The 27,937-nt window shown below is 52.8% G+C and overlaps 3 protein-coding genes across 3 annotated transcripts; all 3 read left to right on the forward strand.

The window, feature by feature from the left end:
• Window positions 1–390: 390 nt before the first annotated feature.
• Window positions 391–5,635, forward strand: LOC131756788 (double homeobox protein 4-like protein 4). The gene is made up of 5 exons (XM_059063897.1): window positions 391–433; window positions 2,157–2,311; window positions 3,737–3,857; window positions 4,271–4,425; window positions 4,946–5,635. The coding sequence occupies exons 1-5, from the start codon at window positions 391–393 to the stop codon at window positions 5,633–5,635; spliced, it is 1,164 nt and encodes a 387-aa protein (XP_058919880.1).
• A 3,335-nt stretch (window positions 5,636–8,970) lies between these two features.
• LOC131756789 (double homeobox protein 4-like protein 4) lies at window positions 8,971–14,215 on the forward strand. Its single transcript, XM_059063899.1, has 5 exons — window positions 8,971–9,013; window positions 10,737–10,891; window positions 12,317–12,437; window positions 12,851–13,005; window positions 13,526–14,215. The coding sequence occupies exons 1-5, from the start codon at window positions 8,971–8,973 to the stop codon at window positions 14,213–14,215; spliced, it is 1,164 nt and encodes a 387-aa protein (XP_058919882.1).
• Window positions 14,216–17,546: 3,331 nt separating this feature from the next.
• LOC131756790 (double homeobox protein 4-like protein 4) lies at window positions 17,547–22,789 on the forward strand. Its single transcript, XM_059063900.1, has 5 exons — window positions 17,547–17,589; window positions 19,313–19,467; window positions 20,891–21,011; window positions 21,425–21,579; window positions 22,100–22,789. Exons 1-5 carry the CDS (start codon window positions 17,547–17,549, stop codon window positions 22,787–22,789), a joined length of 1,164 nt encoding a protein of 387 aa, XP_058919883.1.
• Window positions 22,790–27,937: the final 5,148 nt, after the last annotated feature.

Consider the following 27,937-nt stretch of genomic DNA (forward strand, 5'->3'; position numbering starts at 1 on the left):
AAGCTAGACTCTAGGTTCTCTCTCCATTTGGGAAAGTACAGAGTCACACCTAAGCGTGAAGGACTCAGAGTTGGGGATTTCCAGGGAGAGCAAAAGAATGTGTGGAATGTGAAAAGGTGTGAAAACGAAAGAGCACTGGGCCCCAAGCATTCTGGGAGAGGTTGATGAGGGCGGCAGCTTCAAAGGGACCTGGGAGCCTCCGAACAGGCCTTCCATTACAATGCCCGCGGGATTCCTTCCATGTTCTCAATTTGCAAGGAAGGTTTCCCCAGCATCCGTGGCTATTTACATAAATAGGGGCGGGGCATCCTCATCCATTATAAATACCGAGCTTCTGGGTCCTGAACAGTTGGCCAGCCGTTTTCATGCCATCCGTGTGGGTCTCCCACCATGGATTCGTCCAGCTCGTGCGGACCATACAGCACCTCCAGAGGTACGTTGCCCTCAGTATCTGAGCTCTGGGGTTGGATCATCCAAATACACTCATGCACCTCCCCACCCCAACGGTTGATCACCACGAAGATTGCAGTTTCCCAATGACCACCAAATGGCACGAACATTTATGCTGGGACATGTTTGTGGAATCAGTTGGGCAAAAGTATGCACGTTGGTTTGGGCATTTCACGTCCATATTTCTGGTTTGCTGGTTCGTTTCTTTTCCTTTCTGAAATCGACATGGAAGTTGGTAGCCCTGTTGCCTGACAATGGCTTCTCTACCAAAACCCCCAGCCTGTGGTGGCAGTGAACGGAACACGAGTGTTTGAAAACGTTCCCAACTAAACTGACACTCTTTTCCAGTTGACGGTGTTTGGGATTTTGAGTTGGTTTTGCATGTTGTGTTCTTGAATGTTACAGATTGGCTCTCTTTGGTTGCGTGTTCCATTTGAACGGGTTAACTTCTATGGTGTCCATGGAAAGAATCCATATCCAGTAAGTATTAAGAATAAAAGAAAAAGAGAGTTTTTCTTTGAGCACAGCTGAAAGCTAGAGCCTGGGAAACAGAGATTCCAGGAGCACTCGAAGTGCCTCTCATTGGACTCCAAGTTAGGCAGTGCAGGAGGCTCTGGAATGGCAAAATCCGCAGTGCGGCACGTTCGTTCCCTGAGTGCTTTCCAAAGATTTTCCTTGGAGCTGGCAGGAAGGAGGGGAGCTTTTCAAGGAAGTCCCCGTTGGGGGTGGGAAACCCTTGGCTTGCCTTGCCTCCTTCCAGGAGGAGCCCTGGAGACGACCCTACGTCACCAGGTGCCAGCTGCTAGAGCAGGTAGCCCTTGCGGTAGGGTTGGTGTTGTCCTACAGTTGGAGAGAGTTCAGGAAACTCGAGATCTCAGGGATGTGCCTGAAAACCCACCCACCCTGGCCATCAAACCCGGCTCCCACCTGAGAAGGCAGGAAACAAACACCCATCTATTCCTTGGGCCAGAAAGAAGCAACATCAAATGGGACAGGGGTGAGGGGCAGCCCTTCAAGGCTGACCAACTGAAAGAATAGCACGCACACACGGCAAGTCAGCATGACCTTGGTGCCTAGAAAGGTAAACTCCTCTTCCGAGGAGTACCGGTCTCATGTGGGTGTGTGTGTGGGTGGGCACCATCAGACGGGGCCCCACGTTGGTCCTTATCTCGAAAAAGGGGGTCTCCTAAACAATCTCACAGGGCGTTCTGTGTTGGGGCTTGGCTTGTGTGTTTGTCTGGCTTCGTTTGGCTTTCGTCTGGTTTCCTTTCAAATAGTGCAGGCGCAGGTGCGCTGTGCGAATGACAGGCCAGAGGACGGGCTCCTCTCATTAGCATAGATTTCGAGGTAAATCTGGTGGAAGCCATGAAGGCTTCGCCAGGCCTCCCCAGTTGGAAAATCCTTCCACCCATTTTGGTCACGTTAGCCTGTGTTTCTAGGGCTTTCCCCTTCAGTTTGCATGGCGTCCTGTGGATCCTTGGCGGGTGGTGGGGAGATCCCCATAGCCTTGACCCTCAGCTTTGCATGAACTCCCAGGGTCCCAGTCAGCGTGGCTTTCGCGGTGTACCCACGGTTGTTCCAAATGCAGCGTCTTCCCCTGGCTTAGAGATCTTTCATGTGGCCCAAGGACCAGCGCTGGGCCGTTACCATTGGTTTGCACCTCCATGGATGCGCCCCTGACACATTCCTCCTTTTCTCTCCCGCAGGCCGACCCTCAAGACCATCGCGAAGGAGGAGGCTTGTTCTGAGGCTGAGTCAGAAGGACACCCTGCAAGCATTCTTTCAACAGAACCCCTACCCCGGGATAACGACCAGAGAACGGCTGGCGCGAGAACTGGGCATTCCAGAAAGCAGAATTCAGGTACGTCCGAGTCTCTCGATCCATTCTCCCTCTCGGGGTCCATGTCCAGACGCAAGTCGCCCTACTCCAGTTGCAGTCCTTGCTCTTGGCGCTTGCTCTTCGGGGTGCTCCAGACAGCAGGGACTCGAATCTTGGCAAGGAACGTGGCTCCCTTTCGTAAACGTGGGCACACTGAACTGTGTGGCGAGAGGTCCACTCAAAGGGGTGGTCAAGAATAAAGGGCGAGGTGCCAAGGAAGCAGGAGCGCCGGGTGGTGCCAGGGAGGTGTTCCCTTGACGGCTGGCTTCCGAGGAACTAGTTGTGCTGAAGACTTCCCTCTCTGGGCAGGTTGGAGAGGAGTCACCAAAGTTAAGAATACCCCGCCTGAGACCTTACAAAGCGTCGCCAAAGACAGATTGACTTTCCCTACGAACACTCTTTCTCAGGGTACAAATTTTCCACACACCACCATCAGAAACATCTCAAAACATGCACACACACACACACACACGCACACAAGCACAGGTGCACACTGCCGTTCGGACTCGGGGAATGAGGTGGCATGCACACTGCTTCACTGTTGAAGACAAGGACACATATTCTGAAGATGGGGAGCGGGTGCATAAGAGCCCCCTGACCTAAGAGTGATGGACGCCTGTAGTCCCTGAGAAGTAACTGTCAATGAGTAGTTGCCAGGCATCATGAGAAGAGTGGTTTCCATGGGGGCACTGGCTAGTGGATAGGATTGCGTGTTATGAGACAGTACTGCCTGTGGGGACATAAGAGAGGCAGGGAAACATGAATCGGGCATGGACCATGCCAAAGGGGAGGTAAAGAGACCAAATGAGGGAAGGGAGATTGAGCCTGAGAGCCTGGGACAGAGACAGATAGAGGGGAAGGCAGGCAGGCAGTCAGCTGGGCAGGCGGGAGGGTGGCAACAGAGACAGGCGTCAACAGGTAGATGCGGAGAATCGTAGACAGAGACCAAAAGACCCACAGAGGAACTGGTAGTTTTGATGAGAACGGGTGGGGTGGGGGAGAGACAGAGAGACAGAGAGGTAGCTATCCAATCCATTCTGACCGTGGGAAAGCGAGCACTGTCTCCTCCTGTGTCACAAGTCATTACTCTGGACACCAGTGAGGTAAATCGAAGAGGAAGGATTATCTTCACGGACACAGACTGTGTAGTCTGGAATCTGGTGCCCTTCCTCCGAGGTGAAAGCCGGAGTCTACATGCTACCTGCTAGTGAGAGTTCAGTCCCTTTGAATCGTAAATTTTCCCACTGGGGGCAGACGGGCCATATTGGGTCTCCATTAGTCGGCTTGTTGCTGGCTAGGAGACTGGCTGACACCTTTGTGCGTTTGTCCTATGCTGCATCCCTGCAATAGATCTTGGAAGTATGTGCATAAGCATTGAAAGGCAAGGTTTTCTTTCTTTGTACCCAGGTTTGGTTTCAAAACCAACGGAGAAGACGCCTAAAGCAGAGCCGATTGCTGTCAGAGAATGCCTTCAAAGGAGGGCAGACGCAGCCGCTGCGGCCACCACCACCTCAGGGTTTGACTCGAGGTAAGTACCCAGCATTCCAAAGGCGTTTCCCCAGAGCATCTCCTTGAGACAGAATCATCTCTGAACGCGGATGACCATGGGAGGCCAAGAACGCTTCAGAGAGGAAACCATGATATCTTGGGTTCTTGCCCCATTCCTGTTCCACACAGGAGCATCACGCCCCTGTTGGAGGGTGGGGAGATGCATGGCCAGGCATGTTTGTGCTTGGAATGTTTGTGTCCGGAACCTGCCCGGATGTGCAGAAAGCTCTTCTTCCGTCCTATGGGCCATTTTCACATAGCGCTGAATAAGATGTATCGATGTATCGATCTTGATCTATGACATACCACTTCCTACACACCACACACTGGATCTGCTGTGAATGTGCTGAAATTGTCCTGAATGTCCTCTCTTCTCTGTGTGTTCTTCTTTAGAAAGCTTGGGAAGAGAGGCCAGGCGAAAGAGGACGTTCATCTCTCCTTCTCAAACAAGGGTCCTTGTGCAAGCCTTTGAGAGGGATCGATTTCCATCTATTGCTGCCAGGGAAGAATTGGCTCAGCAGACAGGAATTCCCGAACCTCGAATCCAGGTAAGTTCTCCAGCAGTGGGTGGAACTTGGCTTCTCCCACGAGAAAGGTGTGTTAAGCCTTGCGACGGGTGGCTGCTGGATATATGTAGGCTTGGCGAGGGGGGATTGGGAGGACGTTCCCTACGTCTTACGAATACGCTAAGGGGGCTGATCTGAAGGCATCCATTTCCAGAAGAGGAGAGGGCAATGGAAGTCCTGGGCAGCCAGGGAGGGGCCTGAGGTTGTAGCTGGTCAATGACGGCTCTCCTCAAGGCCAGGGGTGGGGAGGGGTGGGGAGGGGTGGAGTGGGTCCTGTGTTGCCCTGACGTCCTCCCGCATTTTCAAGAGCCAAGGCGAACGCTCTAGGTAAAATGGCCCTTAGATGAGGCCCACCAGTACTTGCCATGGACCTGACAGATTGGAGGGCAGGGCAGGGCAGGGCAGGGCGGGGTGGGGCAGGGCGGGCCGGAGATGGGGCGGCGGCAAGTCGATCTGGATTGTCGCGCTGCTAATGATCCTGTCGCCCCCTATGCTTCCCTAGGTATGGTTCCAGAACCGAAGAGCTCGGCACCCAAAGCAGAGCGCTAGTGGGCCTGTGAATGCCCTGGCCGAACGCCCAGATGCCACATCAGCCATGACTGCCCTGTGGGACCAAAGCCCCGCGCCCACTGTCCATAGCAGCTCTCATCGTTATCCTCCCTCTCATGCACCTGAGAGCATGCAGTCCTTTGCTACGGCCACTCCTGTTTTCTCCCCGACCTTTCTTGTGCCAGGGGCTGCCTCTGGGTGGTGTGTGGGCCAGCCGTTGATGTTCATCGTGGTCCAGCCCAGTCAGGCAGCACTTCAGGGATGCCAGAACCCGCAGCCTCTTCCGGCCACAGTTCCGTGCGGCGAAGGGACACATACTCTCATCGCCAGTGGGCAGCCTGCCCAGGGGGCCATCTTTCCACCCGCACCGCCAGAGACACACTTCTGGCAGCAGCAGGCAACCTCAGGGGAAGAGACATCTCCCCAGCTGGAGAAACAGCCCCAGCACTCAGCCCTTCCAGGCTCCTCAAGCCTCCTGGACGAACTCTTGTCAGACGCGGACATTCTGGACAAGGCAGGCCCTTTTCTGAATGCGGACGCAGAGGAAGAGCAACTTGCAGCAACCCTCGAAGGCCCCCTCAGCGAGGAAGAATTCCAGGCCCTGCTCGACATGCTGCCAGCCTCCCCAGCGCCACAGGCTTAGGGGGAGGAAGGAAGGCCTTTCCCCGAGCCGCTTTCAAGCCTCCTTTCCTGGGAGGCCGAGCCATGGCGGAGAGAAAGAAGAAGGAACAAGCAACGCTCATGATAGTGTCTGGCAGGGAGACCAAGGCAAGAAGGCTGTCGAGGGCAACTGCTTTGTGCCCACGAGCGATGCCATGCTGTACACGGACTGTCACGGTGCATGGGCACCAGGAGGGACAGCCTCTCGGCAGCCTCAAGGAATTCTAGCCTCCCAATGACCATGAGGAGCACCCAACGCGGAACTCGATTTCCCTGTTGTATGTGACATTCCATTGATCCAATCAATAAATCTTGGCACTCAGTTCAAGTTCTTGGTTGTGCTTTGGTCGCTTTGTATTCTCCCGCATTTCCTCGGGGAGGTGAAATCCCTCTCTTCGCCTGCGACAGCATGGGAAGGTGGTCCAGATGCCCCTGTTTGGTCCCGTAGCTTGTAGCCACAAACACACCCTAGAGGAATCAAGGAAACAATCTCGGGTTTCCCTGATGGCGCTCTGGTTGAGAGTCTGACTGCCGATGCAGGGGACACGGGTTCGTGCACCGTTCCGGGAGGGTCTCACACGCCTCGGAGCGGCTGGGCTAGTGAGCCATGGCCTCTGAGCCTGTGTGTCCGGAGCCTGTGCTCCTCAACGGGAGAGGTCACAACAGTGAGAGGCCCGAATAACACACACACACACACACACACACACACACACACACACACACACACAAGAAAACAGTCTCTTAGTGACAACCTTCAATTGCTTTCTCGGTGCGTGGTGTGCAAGGGTTCGTCGAGTTCATCGGCATTGCGCACAAGGACAGATCTATGCAAACACTTTCATTGCCATGGTTCCTAGTAACAACTGTGCCCGGTATATTATTCAGGCAAATAATCTCTCTCCGTCCCTCTCTCTCTCTCATTGTCTGTCCACGGCCACACACTACACGCACACACCTCTCAAAAGATAAGCCGAGTTACAACTAAAGCGATGCACAAATGAACTGAAAAACCAAATGCCTGTGTCAATTTAACGTCGTGGCAGGTGATCCGTTCCACTGCTTCTTTCAAAAATATTTTCCAACACATGTGCCTCGTACACTGTGTTGAGTCATTCTCGGCTGGCTCAATCTGTGCGCCCCATGTCCAGTATGCGTGTGTCAGTGGCACCAAGTAGGAAAATAATCTGAGACTTGACACTTGAATGTGTATATACCGATGTATCTGAGTCTCTAGCTACAACTGCACCCGGGTCTCTAGCTCTATAGGGTGTATATCTCTGCAGATACAAAGAGTCCTTAGCTCCCTCCCAGTCACTCCCCTGTCTTAGGCTCCCCTTTCTCCAGAGCTCTAGAGTAATATACAGCTCTCTCCCTGTCTTTCTCTGTGTGTGTGTGTGTGTGTGTGTCTCCCTCTCTTTCTCTTTCTCTCTCTCTCCTTCTTTGCTCTGGGCAGAAAAGAAACGTCAGTTTCAATGGCCACACGGGTGGCATAGGGCTTCTGGGAAAAGAATCTGGCCACGGTAGCTTCAGGATAAGTAGCACTGGAGATGTGGAACGAGACAGCTTATGGAAAAATGGTGCTTTCAAGAGGGCGGGAGGAACACTGGGTCACAGTGTGGCGGGAAACACTGAGATGCTTGTGGGTGGCAGGCCTTGCACAGACTCTAGCTAGAGCTAGGAGCTGTGGCTTTAGCACCTTGGGGGTCCAATGCTGGCCGCTCCAGAGAAACCTCAGAGCCCAGGGACGGGCAGCGGTACCTACACAGGGAGGCCACCGGTGGGCTGTGCATAAACGCACCTGCAACCTCTCAGGCTTCCCTGGCTGCCATGCACATCACAGCTTCTGCTCTCCCAAGCAACCTTATCCCACCTGGATTGTCCAGGAGGGAGGCGGTCCAGGTCTGGCAGCCAGTGGCTTCTGGGAGGAGCCAGCAAATCCCATGTTTCAGTGATTATCTCAGCCAAAACTTCCACCTTCTCGGGAAAAACCACCCTGATCCAACAAGATGGTCACGCCACCCTCTGATCTCTGGCACTTCACGACAAGGGACCAGGAACTGCACCTCCTCTGGACATCCTCTTGGGCCTCCTGGGACTTGCAGACCCCTACTGATCCCGGTGACATCCGTCCACGGGTACCAGCTGAAAACCGTCCTTAGTGGGTGCAGAAAAACAAACACACAGATCACACAATCCCCCACCCCCCACCCCACAGACACACCAGCCATACTGTAACGAATTGCTGGCGTAATTACTCCGATTCCCAGCTGTTGTTAATTAAACTCACTGTCCACATGTTAACCCACGGGGTGGCCAAAGAACCTTGGTGGCAAAAGAACACATTAGAGATGGTTCTGTGTTTTGTGTGGGGTTTTGTTGTTGTTGTTGCTTTGTTTTTATTTTTTCAATTCTCTGCAGCCCAAACGCACTGAGAATGTTGGGATGATTGTGTTACGAATCCAAAGCATTCCTTTCAAATCCAGCTGCGTCATCATCCATCATCTAACTTGCTTCATATCCTCCTCCTTCACCCCCTGCTCCTCCTCCTCCTCCTCCTCCTTCTCCTCTTCCTTCTTCTTTTTCTTCTTCTTCTTTGCACAGGTGACAGTTGACCAGTGAATGTGAAACCGACTTCGTCTTAGGGACGCCAAGGACAAGTACTGAAAATCAGTTCCTTGGCTTGTGAAACCTACACGTGTGACGTGCCCCTTTTTCTGGTCTCTCCATAGCATGTGAACAAGAGGGTGGGTTTCAGGGTACCTCTGAAAAAGTCCCGAACTGTTGCAGAACATGGGTAGGCCTTAGATAATCCCTCAAGCTTAGTATGTGAATTATCGGGAACTCAAACCCCAGACAAGGAAATGCTCTAGCAGTGGGAGGCAATGACGTCCTGGGGGTGATGAGGGACGTGGGAAACATACTCGAGGCAAGCTAGACTCTAGGTTCTCTCTCCATTTGGGAAAGTACAGAGTCACACCTAAGCGTGAAGGACTCAGAGTTGGGGATTTCCAGGGAGAGCAAAAGAATGTGTGGAATGTGAAAAGGTGTGAAAACGAAAGAGCACTGGGCCCCAAGCATTCTGGGAGAGGTTGATGAGGGCGGCAGCTTCAAAGGGACCTGGGAGCCTCCGAACAGGCCTTCCATTACAATGCCCGCGGGATTCCTTCCATGTTCTCAATTTGCAAGGAAGGTTTCCCCAGCATCCGTGGCTATTTACATAAATAGGGGCGGGGCATCCTCATCCATTATAAATACCGAGCTTCTGGGTCCTGAACAGTTGGCCAGCCGTTTTCATGCCATCCGTGTGGGTCTCCCACCATGGATTCGTCCAGCTCGTGCGGACCATACAGCACCTCCAGAGGTACGTTGCCCTCAGTATCTGAGCTCTGGGGTTGGATCATCCAAATACACTCATGCACCTCCCCACCCCAACGGTTGATCACCACGAAGATTGCAGTTTCCCAATGACCACCAAATGGCACGAACATTTATGCTGGGACATGTTTGTGGAATCAGTTGGGCAAAAGTATGCACGTTGGTTTGGGCATTTCACGTCCATATTTCTGGTTTGCTGGTTCGTTTCTTTTCCTTTCTGAAATCGACATGGAAGTTGGTAGCCCTGTTGCCTGACAATGGCTTCTCTACCAAAACCCCCAGCCTGTGGTGGCAGTGAACGGAACACGAGTGTTTGAAAACGTTCCCAACTAAACTGACACTCTTTTCCAGTTGACGGTGTTTGGGATTTTGAGTTGGTTTTGCATGTTGTGTTCTTGAATGTTACAGATTGGCTCTCTTTGGTTGCGTGTTCCATTTGAACGGGTTAACTTCTATGGTGTCCATGGAAAGAATCCATATCCAGTAAGTATTAAGAATAAAAGAAAAAGAGAGTTTTTCTTTGAGCACAGCTGAAAGCTAGAGCCTGGGAAACAGAGATTCCAGGAGCACTCGAAGTGCCTCTCATTGGACTCCAAGTTAGGCAGTGCAGGAGGCTCTGGAATGGCAAAATCCGCAGTGCGGCACGTTCGTTCCCTGAGTGCTTTCCAAAGATTTTCCTTGGAGCTGGCAGGAAGGAGGGGAGCTTTTCAAGGAAGTCCCCGTTGGGGGTGGGAAACCCTTGGCTTGCCTTGCCTCCTTCCAGGAGGAGCCCTGGAGACGACCCTACGTCACCAGGTGCCAGCTGCTAGAGCAGGTAGCCCTTGCGGTAGGGTTGGTGTTGTCCTACAGTTGGAGAGAGTTCAGGAAACTCGAGATCTCAGGGATGTGCCTGAAAACCCACCCACCCTGGCCATCAAACCCGGCTCCCACCTGAGAAGGCAGGAAACAAACACCCATCTATTCCTTGGGCCAGAAAGAAGCAACATCAAATGGGACAGGGGTGAGGGGCAGCCCTTCAAGGCTGACCAACTGAAAGAATAGCACGCACACACGGCAAGTCAGCATGACCTTGGTGCCTAGAAAGGTAAACTCCTCTTCCGAGGAGTACCGGTCTCATGTGGGTGTGTGTGTGGGTGGGCACCATCAGACGGGGCCCCACGTTGGTCCTTATCTCGAAAAAGGGGGTCTCCTAAACAATCTCACAGGGCGTTCTGTGTTGGGGCTTGGCTTGTGTGTTTGTCTGGCTTCGTTTGGCTTTCGTCTGGTTTCCTTTCAAATAGTGCAGGCGCAGGTGCGCTGTGCGAATGACAGGCCAGAGGACGGGCTCCTCTCATTAGCATAGATTTCGAGGTAAATCTGGTGGAAGCCATGAAGGCTTCGCCAGGCCTCCCCAGTTGGAAAATCCTTCCACCCATTTTGGTCACGTTAGCCTGTGTTTCTAGGGCTTTCCCCTTCAGTTTGCATGGCGTCCTGTGGATCCTTGGCGGGTGGTGGGGAGATCCCCATAGCCTTGACCCTCAGCTTTGCATGAACTCCCAGGGTCCCAGTCAGCGTGGCTTTCGCGGTGTACCCACGGTTGTTCCAAATGCAGCGTCTTCCCCTGGCTTAGAGATCTTTCATGTGGCCCAAGGACCAGCGCTGGGCCGTTACCATTGGTTTGCACCTCCATGGATGCGCCCCTGACACATTCCTCCTTTTCTCTCCCGCAGGCCGACCCTCAAGACCATCGCGAAGGAGGAGGCTTGTTCTGAGGCTGAGTCAGAAGGACACCCTGCAAGCATTCTTTCAACAGAACCCCTACCCCGGGATAACGACCAGAGAACGGCTGGCGCGAGAACTGGGCATTCCAGAAAGCAGAATTCAGGTACGTCCGAGTCTCTCGATCCATTCTCCCTCTCGGGGTCCATGTCCAGACGCAAGTCGCCCTACTCCAGTTGCAGTCCTTGCTCTTGGCGCTTGCTCTTCGGGGTGCTCCAGACAGCAGGGACTCGAATCTTGGCAAGGAACGTGGCTCCCTTTCGTAAACGTGGGCACACTGAACTGTGTGGCGAGAGGTCCACTCAAAGGGGTGGTCAAGAATAAAGGGCGAGGTGCCAAGGAAGCAGGAGCGCCGGGTGGTGCCAGGGAGGTGTTCCCTTGACGGCTGGCTTCCGAGGAACTAGTTGTGCTGAAGACTTCCCTCTCTGGGCAGGTTGGAGAGGAGTCACCAAAGTTAAGAATACCCCGCCTGAGACCTTACAAAGCGTCGCCAAAGACAGATTGACTTTCCCTACGAACACTCTTTCTCAGGGTACAAATTTTCCACACACCACCATCAGAAACATCTCAAAACATGCACACACACACACACACACGCACACAAGCACAGGTGCACACTGCCGTTCGGACTCGGGGAATGAGGTGGCATGCACACTGCTTCACTGTTGAAGACAAGGACACATATTCTGAAGATGGGGAGCGGGTGCATAAGAGCCCCCTGACCTAAGAGTGATGGACGCCTGTAGTCCCTGAGAAGTAACTGTCAATGAGTAGTTGCCAGGCATCATGAGAAGAGTGGTTTCCATGGGGGCACTGGCTAGTGGATAGGATTGCGTGTTATGAGACAGTACTGCCTGTGGGGACATAAGAGAGGCAGGGAAACATGAATCGGGCATGGACCATGCCAAAGGGGAGGCAAAGAGACCAAATGAGGGAAGGGAGATTGAGCCTGAGAGCCTGGGACAGAGACAGATAGAGGGGAAGGCAGGCAGGCAGTCAGCTGGGCAGGCGGGAGGGTGGCAACAGAGACAGGCGTCAACAGGTAGATGCGGAGAATCGTAGACAGAGACCAAAAGACCCACAGAGGAACTGGTAGTTTTGATGAGAACGGGTGGGGTGGGGGAGAGACAGAGAGACAGAGAGGTAGCTATCCAATCCATTCTGACCGTGGGAAAGCGAGCACTGTCTCCTCCTGTGTCACAAGTCATTACTCTGGACACCAGTGAGGTAAATCGAAGAGGAAGGATTATCTTCACGGACACAGACTGTGTAGTCTGGAATCTGGTGCCCTTCCTCCGAGGTGAAAGCCGGAGTCTACATGCTACCTGCTAGTGAGAGTTCAGTCCCTTTGAATCGTAAATTTTCCCACTGGGGGCAGACGGGCCATATTGGGTCTCCATTAGTCGGCTTGTTGCTGGCTAGGAGACTGGCTGACACCTTTGTGCGTTTGTCCTATGCTGCATCCCTGCAATAGATCTTGGAAGTATGTGCATAAGCATTGAAAGGCAAGGTTTTCTTTCTTTGTACCCAGGTTTGGTTTCAAAACCAACGGAGAAGACGCCTAAAGCAGAGCCGATTGCTGTCAGAGAATGCCTTCAAAGGAGGGCAGACGCAGCCGCTGCGGCCACCACCACCTCAGGGTTTGACTCGAGGTAAGTACCCAGCATTCCAAAGGCGTTTCCCCAGAGCATCTCCTTGAGACAGAATCATCTCTGAACGCGGATGACCATGGGAGGCCAAGAACGCTTCAGAGAGGAAACCATGATATCTTGGGTTCTTGCCCCATTCCTGTTCCACACAGGAGCATCACGCCCCTGTTGGAGGGTGGGGAGATGCATGGCCAGGCATGTTTGTGCTTGGAATGTTTGTGTCCGGAACCTGCCCGGATGTGCAGAAAGCTCTTCTTCCGTCCTATGGGCCATTTTCACATAGCGCTGAATAAGATGTATCGATGTATCGATCTTGATCTATGACATACCACTTCCTACACACCACACACTGGATCTGCTGTGAATGTGCTGAAATTGTCCTGAATGTCCTCTCTTCTCTGTGTGTTCTTCTTTAGAAAGCTTGGGAAGAGAGGCCAGGCGAAAGAGGACGTTCATCTCTCCTTCTCAAACAAGGGTCCTTGTGCAAGCCTTTGAGAGGGATCGATTTCCATCTATTGCTGCCAGGGAAGAATTGGCTCAGCAGACAGGAATTCCCGAACCTCGAATCCAGGTAAGTTCTCCAGCAGTGGGTGGAACTTGGCTTCTCCCACGAGAAAGGTGTGTTAAGCCTTGCGACGGGTGGCTGCTGGATATATGTAGGCTTGGCGAGGGGGGATTGGGAGGACGTTCCCTACGTCTTACGAATACGCTAAGGGGGCTGATCTGAAGGCATCCATTTCCAGAAGAGGAGAGGGCAATGGAAGTCCTGGGCAGCCAGGGAGGGGCCTGAGGTTGTAGCTGGTCAATGACGGCTCTCCTCAAGGCCAGGGGTGGGGAGGGGTGGGGAGGGGTGGAGTGGGTCCTGTGTTGCCCTGACGTCCTCCCGCATTTTCAAGAGCCAAGGCGAACGCTCTAGGTAAAATGGCCCTTAGATGAGGCCCACCAGTACTTGCCATGGACCTGACAGATTGGAGGGCAGGGCAGGGCAGGGCAGGGCGGGGTGGGGCAGGGCGGGCCGGAGATGGGGCGGCGGCAAGTCGATCTGGATTGTCGCGCTGCTAATGATCCTGTCGCCCCCTATGCTTCCCTAGGTATGGTTCCAGAACCGAAGAGCTCGGCACCCAAAGCAGAGCGCTAGTGGGCCTGTGAATGCCCTGGCCGAACGCCCAGATGCCACATCAGCCATGACTGCCCTGTGGGACCAAAGCCCCGCGCCCACTGTCCATAGCAGCTCTCATCGTTATCCTCCCTCTCATGCACCTGAGAGCATGCAGTCCTTTGCTACGGCCACTCCTGTTTTCTCCCCGACCTTTCTTGTGCCAGGGGCTGCCTCTGGGTGGTGTGTGGGCCAGCCGTTGATGTTCATCGTGGTCCAGCCCAGTCAGGCAGCACTTCAGGGATGCCAGAACCCGCAGCCTCTTCCGGCCACAGTTCCGTGCGGCGAAGGGACACATACTCTCATCGCCAGTGGGCAGCCTGCCCAGGGGGCCATCTTTCCACCCGCACCGCCAGAGACACACTTCTGGCAGCAGCAGGCAACCTCAGGGGAAGAGACATCTCCCCAGCTGGAGAAACAGCCCCAGCACTCAGCCCTTCCAGGCTCCTCAAGCCTCCTGGACGAACTCTTGTCAGACGCGGACATTCTGGACAAGGCAGGCCCTTTTCTGAATGCGGACGCAGAGGAAGAGCAACTTGCAGCAACCCTCGAAGGCCCCCTCAGCGAGGAAGAATTCCAGGCCCTGCTCGACATGCTGCCAGCCTCCCCAGCGCCACAGGCTTAGGGGGAGGAAGGAAGGCCTTTCCCCGAGCCGCTTTCAAGCCTCCTTTCCTGGGAGGCCGAGCCATGGCGGAGAGAAAGAAGAAGGAACAAGCAACGCTCATGATAGTGTCTGGCAGGGAGACCAAGGCAAGAAGGCTGTCGAGGGCAACTGCTTTGTGCCCACGAGCGATGCCATGCTGTACACGGACTGTCACGGTGCATGGGCACCAGGAGGGACAGCCTCTCGGCAGCCTCAAGGAATTCTAGCCTCCCAATGACCATGAGGAGCACCCAACGCGGAACTCGATTTCCCTGTTGTATGTGACATTCCATTGATCCAATCAATAAATCTTGGCACTCAGTTCAAGTTCTTGGTTGTGCTTTGGTCGCTTTGTATTCTCCCGCATTTCCTCGGGGAGGTGAAATCCCTCTCTTCGCCTGCGACAGCATGGGAAGGTGGTCCAGATGCCCCTGTCTAGTCCCGTAGCTTGTAGCCACAAACACACCCTAGAGGAATCAAGGAAACAATCTCGGGTTTCCCTGATGGCGCTCTGGTTGAGAGTCTGACTGCCGATGCAGGGGACACGGGTTCGTGCACCGTTCCGGGAGGGTCTCACACGCCTCGGAGCGGCTGGGCTAGTGAGCCATGGCCTCTGAGCCTGTGTGTCCGGAGCCTGTGCTCCTCAACGGGAGAGGTCACAACAGTGAGAGGCCCGAATAACACACACACACACACACACACACACACACACACACACACACACACACAAGAAAACAGTCTCTTAGTGACAACCTTCAATTGCTTTCTCGGTGCGTGGTGTGCAAGGGTTCGTCGAGTTCATCGGCATTGCGCACAAGGACAGATCTATGCAAACACTTTCATTGCCATGGTTCCTAGTAACAACTGTGCCCGGTATATTATTCAGGCAAATAATCTCTCTCCGTCCCTCTCTCTCTCTCATTGTCTGTCCACGGCCACACACTACACGCACACACCTCTCAAAAGATAAGCCGAGTTACAACTAAAGCGATGCACAAATGAACTGAAAAACCAAATGCCTGTGTCAATTTAACGTCGTGGCAGGTGATCCGTTCCACTGCTTCTTTCAAAAATATTTTCCAACACATGTGCCTCGTACACTGTGTTGAGTCATTCTCGGCTGGCTCAATCTGTGCGCCCCATGTCCAGTATGCGTGTGTCAGTGGCACCAAGTAGGAAAATAATCTGAGACTTGACACTTGAATGTGTATATACCGATGTATCTGAGTCTCTAGCTACAACTGCACCCGGGTCTCTAGCTCTATAGGGTGTATATCTCTGCAGATACAAAGAGTCCTTAGCTCCCTCCCAGTCACTCCCCTGTCTTAGGCTCCCCTTTCTCCAGAGCTCTAGAGTAATATACAGCTCTCTCCCTGTCTTTCTCTGTGTGTGTGTGTGTGTCTCCCTCTCTTTCTCTTTCTCTCTCTCTCCTTCTTTGCTCTGGGCAGAAAAGAAACGTCAGTTTCAATGGCCACACGGGTGGCATAGGGCTTCTGGGAAAAGAATCTGGCCACGGTAGCTTCAGGATAAGTAGCACTGGAGATGTGGAACGAGACAGCTTATGGAAAAATGGTGCTTTCAAGAGGGCGGGAGGAACACTGGGTCACAGTGTGGCGGGAAACACTGAGATGCTTGTGGGTGGCAGGCCTTGCACAGACTCTAGCTAGAGCTAGGAGCTGTGGCTTTAGCACCTTGGGGGTCCAATGCTGGCCGCTCCAGAGAAACCTCAGAGTCCAGGGACGGGCAGCGGTACCTACACAGGGAGGCCACCGGTGGGCTGTGCATAAACGCACCTGCAACCTCTCAGGCTTCCCTGGCTGCCATGCACATCACAGCTTCTGCTCTCCCAAGCAACCTTATCCCACCTGGATTGTCCAGGAGGGAGGCGGTCCAGGTCTGGCAGCCAGTGGCTTCTGGGAGGAGCCAGCAAATCCCATGTTTCAGTGATTATCTCAGCCAAAACTTCCACCTTCTCGGGAAAAACCACCCTGATCCAACAAGATGGTCACGCCACCCTCTGATCTCTGGCACTTCACGACAAGGGACCAGGAACTGCACCTCCTCTGGACATCCTCTTGGGCCTCCTGGGACTTGCAGACCCCTACTGATCCCGGTGACATCCATCCACGGGTACCAGCTGAAAACCGTCCTTAGTGGGTGCAGAAAAACAAACACACAGATCACACAATCCCCCACCCCCCACCCCACAGACACACCAGCCATACTGTAACGAATTGCTGGTGTAATTACTCCGATTCCCAGCTGTTGTTAATTAAACTCACTGTCCACATGTTAATCCACGGGGTGGCCAAAGAACCTTGGTGGCAAAAGAACACATTAGAGATGGTTCTGTGTTTTGTGTGGGGTTTTGTTGTTGTTGTTGCTTTGTTTTTATTTTTTCAATTCTCTGCAGCCCAAACGCACTGAGAATGTTGGGATGATTGTGTTACGAATCCAAAGCATTCCTTTCAAATCCAGCTGCGTCATCATCCATCATCTAACTTGCTTCATATCCTCCTCCTTCACCCCCTGCTCCTCCTCCTCCTCCTCCTCCTTCTCCTCTTCCTTCTTCTTTTTCTTCTTCTTCTTTGCACAGGTGACAGTTGACCAGTGAATGTGAAACCGACTTCGTCTTAGGGACGCCAAGGACAAGTACTGAAAATCAGTTCCTTGGCTTGTGAAACCTACACGTGTGACGTGCCCCTTTTTCTGGTCTCTCCATAGCATGTGAACAAGAGGGTGGGTTTCAGGGTACCTCTGAAAAAGTCCCGAACTGTTGCAGAACATGGGTAGGCCTTAGATAATCCCTCAAGCTTAGTATGTGAATTATCGGGAACTCAAACCCCAGACAAGGAAATGCTCTAGCAGTGGGAGGCAATGACGTCCTGGGGGTGATGAGGGACGTGGGAAACATACTCGAGGCAAGCTAGACTCTAGGTTCTCTCTCCATTTGGGAAAGTACAGAGTCACACCTAAGCGTGAAGGACTCAGAGTTGGGGATTTCCAGGGAGAGCAAAAGAATGTGTGGAATGTGAAAAGGTGTGAAAACGAAAGAGCACTGGGCCCCAAGCATTCTGGGAGAGGTTGATGAGGGCGGCAGCTTCAAAGGGACCTGGGAGCCTCCGAACAGGCCTTCCATTACAATGCCCGCGGGATTCCTTCCATGTTCTCAATTTGCAAGGAAGGTTTCCCCAGCATCCGTGGCTATTTACATAAATAGGGGCGGGGCATCCTCATCCATTATAAATACCGAGCTTCTGGGTCCTGAACAGTTGGCCAGCCGTTTTCATGCCATCCGTGTGGGTCTCCCACCATGGATTCGTCCAGCTCGTGCGGACCATACAGCACCTCCAGAGGTACGTTGCCCTCAGTATCTGAGCTCTGGGGTTGGATCATCCAAATACACTCATGCACCTCCCCACCCCAACGGTTGATCACCACGAAGATTGCAGTTTCCCAATGACCACCAAATGGCACGAACATTTATGCTGGGACATGTTTGTGGAATCAGTTGGGCAAAAGTATGCACGTTGGTTTGGGCATTTCACGTCCATATTTCTGGTTTGCTGGTTCGTTTCTTTTCCTTTCTGAAATCGACATGGAAGTTGGTAGCCCTGTTGCCTGACAATGGCTTCTCTACCAAAACCCCCAGCCTGTGGTGGCAGTGAACGGAACACGAGTGTTTGAAAACGTTCCCAACTAAACTGACACTCTTTTCCAGTTGACGGTGTTTGGGATTTTGAGTTGGTTTTGCATGTTGTGTTCTTGAATGTTACAGATTGGCTCTCTTTGGTTGCGTGTTCCATTTGAACGGGTTAACTTCTATGGTGTCCATGGAAAGAATCCATATCCAGTAAGTATTAAGAATAAAAGAAAAAGAGAGTTTTTCTTTGAGCACAGCTGAAAGCTAGAGCCTGGGAAACAGAGATTCCAGGAGCACTCGAAGTGCCTCTCATTGGACTCCAAGTTAGGCAGTGCAGGAGGCTCTGGAATGGCAAAATCCGCAGTGCGGCACGTTCATTCCCTGAGTGCTTTCCAAAGATTTTCCTTGGAGCTGGCAGGAAGGAGGGGAGCTTTTCAAGGAAGTCCCCGTTGGGGGTGGGAAACCCTTGGCTTGCCTTGCCTCCTTCCAGGAGGAGCCCTGGAGACGACCCTACGTCACCAGGTGCCAGCTGCTAGAGCAGGTAGCCCTTGCGGTAGGGTTGGTGTTGTCCTACAGTTGGAGAGAGTTCAGGAAACTCGAGATCTCAGGGATGTGCCTGAAAACCCACCCACCCTGGCCATCAAACCCGGCTCCCACCTGAGAAGGCAGGAAACAAACACCCATCTATTCCTTGGGCCAGAAAGAAGCAACATCAAATGGGACAGGGGTGAGGGGCAGCCCTTCAAGGCTGACCAACTGAAAGAATAGCACGCACACACGGCAAGTCAGCATGACCTTGGTGCCTAGAAAGGTAAACTCCTCTTCCGAGGAGTACCGGTCTCATGTGGGTGTGTGTGTGGGTGGGCACCATCAGACGGGGCCCCACGTTGGTCCTTATCTCGAAAAAGGGGGTCTCCTAAACAATCTCACAGGGCGTTCTGTGTTGGGGCTTGGCTTGTGTGTTTGTCTGGCTTCGTTTGGCTTTCGTCTGGTTTCCTTTCAAATAGTGCAGGCGCAGGTGCGCTGTGCGAATGACAGGCCAGAGGACGGGCTCCTCTCATTAGCATAGATTTCGAGGTAAATCTGGTGGAAGCCATGAAGGCTTCGCCAGGCCTCCCCAGTTGGAAAATCCTTCCACCCATTTTGGTCACGTTAGCCTGTGTTTCTAGGGCTTTCCCCTTCAGTTTGCATGGCGTCCTGTGGATCCTTGGCGGGTGGTGGGGAGATCCCCATAGCCTTGACCCTCAGCTTTGCATGAACTCCCAGGGTCCCAGTCAGCGTGGCTTTCGCGGTGTACCCACGGTTGTTCCAAATGCAGCGTCTTCCCCTGGCTTAGAGATCTTTCATGTGGCCCAAGGACCAGCGCTGGGCCGTTACCATTGGTTTGCACCTCCATGGATGCGCCCCTGACACATTCCTCCTTTTCTCTCCCGCAGGCCGACCCTCAAGACCATCGCGAAGGAGGAGGCTTGTTCTGAGGCTGAGTCAGAAGGACACCCTGCAAGCATTCTTTCAACAGAACCCCTACCCCGGGATAACGACCAGAGAACGGCTGGCGCGAGAACTGGGCATTCCAGAAAGCAGAATTCAGGTACGTCCGAGTCTCTCGATCCATTCTCCCTCTCGGGGTCCATGTCCAGACGCAAGTCGCCCTACTCCAGTTGCAGTCCTTGCTCTTGGCGCTTGCTCTTCGGGGTGCTCCAGACAGCAGGGACTCGAATCTTGGCAAGGAACGTGGCTCCCTTTCGTAAACGTGGGCACACTGAACTGTGTGGCGAGAGGTCCACTCAAAGGGGTGGTCAAGAATAAAGGGCGAGGTGCCAAGGAAGCAGGAGTGCCGGGTGGTGCCAGGGAGGTGTTCCCTTGACGGCTGGCTTCCGAGGAACTAGTTGTGCTGAAGACTTCCCTCTCTGGGCAGGTTGGAGAGGAGTCACCAAAGTTAAGAATACCCCGCCTGAGACCTTACAAAGCGTCGCCAAAGACAGATTGACTTTCCCTACGAACACTCTTTCTCAGGGTACAAATTTTCCACACACCACCATCAGAAACATCTCAAAACATGCACACACACACACACACGCACACAAGCACAGGTGCACACTGCCGTTCGGACTCGGGGAATGAGGTGGCATGCACACTGCTTCACTGTTGAAGACAAGGACACATATTCTGAAGATGGGGAGCGGGTGCATAAGAGCCCCCTGACCTAAGAGTGATGGACGCCTGTAGTCCCTGAGAAGTAACTGTCAATGAGTAGTTGCCAGGCATCATGAGAAGAGTGGTTTCCATGGGGGCACTGGCTAGTGGATAGGATTGCGTGTTATGAGACAGTACTGCCTGTGGGGACATAAGAGAGGCAGGGAAACATGAATCGGGCATGGACCATGCCAAAGGGGAGGCAAAGAGACCAAATGAGGGAAGGGAGATTGAGCCTGAGAGCCTGGGACAGAGACAGATAGAGGGGAAGGCAGGCAGGCAGTCAGCTGGGCAGGCGGGAGGGTGGCAACAGAGACAGGCGTCAACAGGTAGATGCGGAGAATCGTAGACAGAGACCAAAAGACCCACAGAGGAACTGGTAGTTTTGATGAGAACGGGTGGGGTGGGGGAGAGACAGAGAGACAGAGAGGTAGCTATCCAATCCATTCTGACCGTGGGAAAGCGAGCACTGTCTCCTCCTGTGTCACAAGTCATTACTCTGGACACCAGTGAGGTAAATCGAAGAGGAAGGATTATCTTCACGGACACAGACTGTGTAGTCTGGAATCTGGTGCCCTTCCTCCGAGGTGAAAGCCGGAGTCTACATGCTACCTGCTAGTGAGAGTTCAGTCCCTTTGAATCGTAAATTTTCCCACTGGGGGCAGACGGGCCATATTGGGTCTCCATTAGTCGGCTTGTTGCTGGCTAGGAGACTGGCTGACACCTTTGTGCGTTTGTCCTATGCTGCATCCCTGCAATAGATCTTGGAAGTATGTGCATAAGCATTGAAAGGCAAGGTTTTCTTTCTTTGTACCCAGGTTTGGTTTCAAAACCAACGGAGAAGACGCCTAAAGCAGAGCCGATTGCTGTCAGAGAATGCCTTCAAAGGAGGGCAGACGCAGCCGCTGCGGCCACCACCACCTCAGGGTTTGACTCGAGGTAAGTACCCAGCATTCCAAAGGCATTTCCCCAGAGCATCTCCTTGAGACAGAATCATCTCTGAACGCGGATGACCATGGGAGGCCAAGAACGCTTCAGAGAGGAAACCATGATATCTTGGGTTCTTGCCCCATTCCTGTTCCACACAGGAGCATCACGCCCCTGTTGGAGGGTGGGGAGATGCATGGCCAGGCATGTTTGTGCTTGGAATGTTTGTGTCCGGAACCTGCCCGGATGTGCAGAAAGCTCTTCTTCCGTCCTATGGGCCATTTTCACATAGCGCTGAATAAGATGTATCGATGTATCGATCTTGATCTATGACATACCACTTCCTACACACCACACACTGGATCTGCTGTGAATGTGCTGAAATTGTCCTGAATGTCCTCTCTTCTCTGTGTGTTCTTCTTTAGAAAGCTTGGGAAGAGAGGCCAGGCGAAAGAGGACGTTCATCTCTCCTTCTCAAACAAGGGTCCTTGTGCAAGCCTTTGAGAGGGATCGATTTCCATCTATTGCTGCCAGGGAAGAATTGGCTCAGCAGACAGGAATTCCCGAACCTCGAATCCAGGTAAGTTCTCCAGCAGTGGGTGGAACTTGGCTTCTCCCACGAGAAAGGTGTGTTAAGCCTTGCGACGGGTGGCTGCTGGATATATGTAGGCTTGGCGAGGGGGGATTGGGAGGACGTTCCCTACGTCTTACGAATACGCTAAGGGGGCTGATCTGAAGGCATCCATTTCCAGAAGAGGAGAGGGCAATGGAAGTCCTGGGCAGCCAGGGAGGGGCCTGAGGTTGTAGCTGGTCAATGACGGCTCTCCTCAAGGCCAGGGGTGGGGAGGGGTGGGGAGGGGTGGAGTGGGTCCTGTGTTGCCCTGACGTCCTCCCGCATTTTCAAGAGCCAAGGCGAACGCTCTAGGTAAAATGGCCCTTAGATGAGGCCCACCAGTACTTGCCATGGACCTGACAGATTGGAGGGCAGGGCAGGGCAGGGCAGGGCGGGGTGGGGCAGGGCGGGCCGGAGATGGGGCGGCGGCAAGTCGATCTGGATTGTCGCGCTGCTAATGATCCTGTCGCCCCCTATGCTTCCCTAGGTATGGTTCCAGAACCGAAGAGCTCGGCACCCAAAGCAGAGCGCTAGTGGGCCTGTGAATGCCCTGGCCGAACGCCCAGATGCCACATCAGCCATGACTGCCCTGTGGGACCAAAGCCCCGCGCCCACTGTCCATAGCAGCTCTCATCGTTATCCTCCCTCTCATGCACCTGAGAGCATGCAGTCCTTTGCTACGGCCACTCCTGTTTTCTCCCCGACCTTTCTTGTGCCAGGGGCTGCCTCTGGGTGGTGTGTGGGCCAGCCGTTGATGTTCATCGTGGTCCAGCCCAGTCAGGCAGCACTTCAGGGATGCCAGAACCCGCAGCCTCTTCCGGCCACAGTTCCGTGCGGCGAAGGGACACATACTCTCATCGCCAGTGGGCAGCCTGCCCAGGGGGCCATCTTTCCACCCGCACCGCCAGAGACACACTTCTGGCAGCAGCAGGCAACCTCAGGGGAAGAGACATCTCCCCAGCTGGAGAAACAGCCCCAGCACTCAGCCCTTCCAGGCTCCTCAAGCCTCCTGGACGAACTCTTGTCAGACGCGGACATTCTGGACAAGGCAGGCCCTTTTCTGAATGCGGACGCAGAGGAAGAGCAACTTGCAGCAACCCTCGAAGGCCCCCTCAGCGAGGAAGAATTCCAGGCCCTGCTCGACATGCTGCCAGCCTCCCCAGCGCCACAGGCTTAGGGGGAGGAAGGAAGGCCTTTCCCCGAGCCGCTTTCAAGCCTCCTTTCCTGGGAGGCCGAGCCATGGCGGAGAGAAAGAAGAAGGAACAAGCAACGCTCATGATAGTGTCTGGCAGGGAGACCAAGGCAAGAAGGCTGTCGAGGGCAACTGCTTTGTGCCCACGAGCGATGCCATGCTGTACACGGACTGTCACGGTGCATGGGCACCAGGAGGGACAGCCTCTCGGCAGCCTCAAGGAATTCTAGCCTCCCAATGACCATGAGGAGCACCCAACGCGGAACTCGATTTCCCTGTTGTATGTGACATTCCATTGATCCAATCAATAAATCTTGGCACTCAGTTCAAGTTCTTGGTTGTGCTTTGGTCGCTTTGTATTCTCCCGCATTTCCTCGGGGAGGTGAAATCCCTCTCTTCGCCTGCGACAGCATGGGAAGGTGGTCCAGATGCCCCTGTCTAGTCCCGTAGCTTGTAGCCACAAACACACCCTAGAGGAATCAAGGAAACAATCTCGGGTTTCCCTGATGGCGCTCTGGTTGAGAGTCTGACTGCCGATGCAGGGGACACGGGTTCGTGCACCGTTCCGGGAGGGTCTCACACGCCTCGGAGCGGCTGGGCTAGTGAGCCATGGCCTCTGAGCCTGTGTGTCCGGAGCCTGTGCTCCTCAACGGGAGAGGTCACAACAGTGAGAGGCCCGAATAACACACACACACACACACACACACACACACACACACACAAGAAAACAGTCTCTTAGTGACAACCTTCAATTGCTTTCTCGGTGCGTGGTGTGCAAGGGTTCGTCGAGTTCATCGGCATTGCGCACAAGGACAGATCTATGCAAACACTTTCATTGCCATGGTTCCTAGTAACAACTGTGCCCGGTATATTATTCAGGCAAATAATCTCTCTCCGTCCCTCTCTCTCTCTCATTGTCTGTCCACGGCCACACACTACACGCACACACCTCTCAAAAGATAAGCCGAGTTACAACTAAAGCGATGCACAAATGAACTGAAAAACCAAATGCCTGTGTCAATTTAACGTCGTGGCAGGTGATCCGTTCCACTGCTTCTTTCAAAAATATTTTCCAACACATGTGCCTCGTACACTGTGTTGAGTCATTCTCGGCTGGCTCAATCTGTGCGCCCCATGTCCAGTATGCGTGTGTCAGTGGCACCAAGTAGGAAAATAATCTGAGACTTGACACTTGAATGTGTATATACCGATGTATCTGAGTCTCTAGCTACAACTGCACCCGGGTCTCTAGCTCTATAGGGTGTATATCTCTGCAGATACAAAGAGTCCTTAGCTCCCTCCCAGTCACTCCCCTGTCTTAGGCTCCCCTTTCTCCAGAGCTCTAGAGTAATATACAGCTCTCTCCCTGTCTTTCTCTGTGTGTGTGTGTGTGTGTGTGTCTCCCTCTATTTCTCTTTCTCTCTCTCTCCTTCTTTGCTCTGGGCAGAAAGGGAACGTCAGTTTCAATGGCCACACGGGTGGCATAGGGCTTCTGGGAAAAGAATCTGGCCACGGTAGCTTCAGGATAAGTAGCACTGGAGATGTGGAACGAGACAGCTTATGGAAAAATGGTGCTTTCAAGAGGGCGGGAGGAACACTGGGTCACAGTGTGGCGGGAAACACTGAGATGCTTGTGGGTGGCAGGCCTTGCACAGACTCTAGCTAGAGCTAGGAGCTGTGGCTTTAGCACCTTGGGGGTCCAATGCTGGCAGCTCCAAAAATCCTCGGATCCCAGAGACGGGCAGCAGTACATCCACAGGGAGGCCACCGGTAGACTGTGCATAAGCACACCTGCGTTCTCTCAGGATTCCCTGGCTGCCATGTAGATCACAGCTTCTGCTCTCCCAAGCAACCTTATCCCACTTGGATCGTCCAGGAGGGAGGCGGTCCAGGTTTGGCAGCCAGTGGCTTCTGGGAGGAGCCAGCAAATCCCATGTTTCAGTGATTATCTCAGCCAAAACTTCCACCTTCTCGGGAAAAACCACCCTGATCCAACAAGATGGTCACGCCACCCTCTGATCTCTGGCCCTTCACAACAAGGGACCAGGAACTGCACCTCCTCTGGACATCCTCTTGAGCCTCCTGGTACTTGCAGACACCTACTGATCCCGCTGACATCCGTCCACGGGTACCAGCTAAAAACCGTCCTTAGTGGGTGTAAAAAATCAAACACACAGATTACACAAAACCACCCCCCCCAAACACACCAGCCATATTTTCATGAATTGCTGGTGAAATTACTCCGATTCCCAGCTCTTTCTAAATAAACTCACTGTCTTCATGTTAATCCACAGGGTGACAAGCGAGACTTGGTGAATAAAGAACACATTAGGGATGGTTGTGTGCTTATTTGTGGGTTATTTTTTTTTTGTTTGTTTTTAATTTTTCAATTCTCTGCACAGCAAAGACACCAAAAATGTTATGATGGTTGTACTTGGAATCTAAAGAATTCCTTTCAAGCCCAGCTGTGTCATCATCCATCATCTAACTTGCTTCATATCCTCCTCCTCCTCCTCCTCCTCCTTCGCACAGATGCCAGTTGACCAGTGAATGTGAAACCGACTTCGTCTTGGGGACACCAAGGAGAAACACTGAAAATCAGTTCCTTGGCTTGTGAAACCTACACGTGTGGCGTGCTCCTTTCTCTGGACTTTCCATGGTATGTGAGCAAGGGGGTGGTTCTCAGTGTACCTCTGAAAAAGTCCTGTACTGCTGCGTACCATGGGTAGACCCTAGAAAAGCACTCAAGCTTAGTTTGTGAATTATCGGAAACTCAAAACCCAGCCAACGAAATGCTTTAGGAGTGGGAGGCAATGACATCCAGGGGGTGATGAGGGAAGTGGGAAATGTACTCGAGGCAAGCTAGACTCTAGGTTCTCTCTCCATTTGGGAAAGTACAGAGTCACACCTAAGCGTGAAGGACGGAGTTGGGGAATGCCACGGAGAGCAAAAGCATGTGTGGAATATGAAAAGATATGAAAATGAGAGATCATTGGACCCCAAGCATTCTGGGAAATGATGAGGAGGTCAGCAGCTTCAGACGGACCTGGGAGCCTCTGAACAGGCTTTCCATTCCAACGCCCACTTGCCTCATGGGATTCTTTTCAGGTTTTCAAATTGCAAGGAAGGGTTTCCCAGCCATCTGCGACGATTTACATAAATAGGAGCGGGGCACCCTCATCCATTATAAATTCTGAGCTTCTGGGAAGTGAATCCATGCCATCCATGGATTCATCCAGCTCGTCCGGCACATACAGCACCTCCATCAGTACTTTACCCTCAGCATCTGGGTTCTGGAGTTGGATCATCTAAATACACTCATGCACCTCCCAGCCCCAATGGTTGATCACCACGAAGATTGAAGTTTCCCAGTGATCATCAAATGGCATGGGCAGATATGCTGAAACAGGTTTCTGGAAGCAGATGGGCAAAAGGATGCACCTTGGTTTGAGTTTTTCACATAGATATTTCTGGTTTGCTGGTTCGTTTCTTTTCCTTTTTGAAATCGACATGGAAGTTGGTAGCCCTGTTGCCTGACAATGGCTTCTCTACCAAAAATCCCAGCCAGTGGTTGCAGTGAACAGAAAACGAGTGTTGAAAACGTTCTCAACTAAACTGACACTCTTTTCCAGTTGACCGTGTTTGGGATTTTGAGTTGGTTTCGCATGTTCTATTCTTGCAGTTGTTACAGATTGGCTCTGTTTGGTTGCGTGTTCCGTTTGAACGGTGAACTTCTATGGTGTCCATGGAAATAATCCACATCCGGTATGTATTAAGAATAGAAGAAAAGGAAAGCTTTTCTTTGAGCACAACGGAAAGCTAGAGCCTGGGAAACAGAGATTCCAGGAGCACTCAAACTGTCCCTCATTGGACTCCAAGATAGACAGTGCAGGAGGCTCTGGAAAGGCAAAATTCTCACTGTGACACGTTTGTTCCTTGAGTGCTTTTCAAAGATTTTCCTTGGAGCTGGCAGGAAGGAATGGTGCTTTTAAAGGAAGTCCCCGTTGGGGGTGCAAAACCCTTGGCTTGGCGTGCCTCCTTATACGGAGAGCCCTGGAGACGATCCTACATCACCAGCTGCCAGCTGCTAGAGCAGGTAGCCCTTGCAGAAGGGTTGGTGCGGTCCTAGAGTTCGAGAGAGTTCAAAAAACGCAAGATCTCAGGGATGTGCCGGAAGTGCCTGAAACCCCACCCACCCTGGCCATCAAACCCGGCTCCCATCTGACAAGGGAGAAAACCAACATCCATCTATTCCTTGCCCCAAAAAAGGCACAACCTCAAATAGGACAGGCATGGCAGGCAGTCCATGAAGGCTGCCTAACTGAAACAATAGCATGCACGCACGTCAAGTCAGCATGACCTTGGTGCCTAGAAACGTAAACTCCTCTTCCGAGGAGTACTGGTCTCATGTGGGTGTGTGGGTGGGTTGGCACCATCAGACGGGGCCCCACATTGGTCCTTATCTCAAAAAAGTGTATCTTCTAAATAATCTCAAAGAGTGTTCTGTGTTGGGGGTTGGCTTGTGTGTTTCTCTGGCCTCCTTTGGCTTTCGTCTCGTTTCCTGTCAAATGGTGAAAGCGCCAGAGCACTGTGCGAATGACAGGTCAGAAGTTTGGCTCCTCTGATTACCATAGTTTTCGAAATAAATCTGGTAGAAGCCATGAAGACTTTCCCAGGCCTCCACAGGTGGAAAATCCTTCGACCCATTTTGGTCACATTAGCTTGTTATTCTAGGGCAACACCAACCCTTCTGCAAGGGCTACCAGCTCCAGAAGCTGGCAGTAGGTGATGTAGGGTCGACTCCAGGGCTTCCCCTGAAAGGAAGTAAGGCAAGCCAAGGATATCGCACCCGCAACGGGGATTTCCTTTAAAAGTGCCCTTCCTTTCTGCCAGGTCCAAGGAAAATCTTTGGAAAGCACTCAAGGAACAAACGTGTCACACGGTGGATGTTGCCTTTCCAGAGCCTCCGGCACTGCTGCCTACCTTAGACTACAATGAGAGACACTTCGAGTGCTCCTGGAATCTCTGTTTCCCAGGCTCTAGCTTTCAGCTGTGCTCAAAGAAAAAATCTCTTTCTCTTCTATTCTTAATACACACTGGATGTACATTCTTTCCATGGGCACCATATGAGTT

The sequence above is a fragment of the Kogia breviceps genome, chromosome 5, assembly GCF_026419965.1.
Source record: "Kogia breviceps isolate mKogBre1 chromosome 5, mKogBre1 haplotype 1, whole genome shotgun sequence".
NCBI classification, from domain to species: Eukaryota; Metazoa; Chordata; class Mammalia; order Artiodactyla; family Physeteridae; genus Kogia; species Kogia breviceps.

Bases quoted from the DNA above. Each gene is read 5' to 3' on its own strand.
- LOC131756788 (XM_059063897.1), top strand. From the start codon at position 391: ATGGATTCGTCCAGCTCGTGCGGACCATACAGCACCTCCAGAG. The intron at 2,312-3,736 runs GTACGTCCGAGT...CTTTGTACCCAG, and splicing joins TTCCAGAAAGCAGAATTCAG to GTTTGGTTTCAAAACCAACG. The intron at 3,858-4,270 runs GTAAGTACCCAG...GTTCTTCTTTAG, and splicing joins ACCTCAGGGTTTGACTCGAG to AAAGCTTGGGAAGAGAGGCC.
- LOC131756789 (XM_059063899.1), top strand. From the start codon at position 8,971: ATGGATTCGTCCAGCTCGTGCGGACCATACAGCACCTCCAGAG. The intron at 9,014-10,736 runs GTACGTTGCCCT...TCTCTCCCGCAG, and splicing joins ACCATACAGCACCTCCAGAG to GCCGACCCTCAAGACCATCG. The intron at 10,892-12,316 runs GTACGTCCGAGT...CTTTGTACCCAG, and splicing joins TTCCAGAAAGCAGAATTCAG to GTTTGGTTTCAAAACCAACG.
- LOC131756790 (XM_059063900.1), top strand. From the start codon at position 17,547: ATGGATTCGTCCAGCTCGTGCGGACCATACAGCACCTCCAGAG. The intron at 21,012-21,424 runs GTAAGTACCCAG...GTTCTTCTTTAG, and splicing joins ACCTCAGGGTTTGACTCGAG to AAAGCTTGGGAAGAGAGGCC. The intron at 21,580-22,099 runs GTAAGTTCTCCA...ATGCTTCCCTAG, and splicing joins TTCCCGAACCTCGAATCCAG to GTATGGTTCCAGAACCGAAG.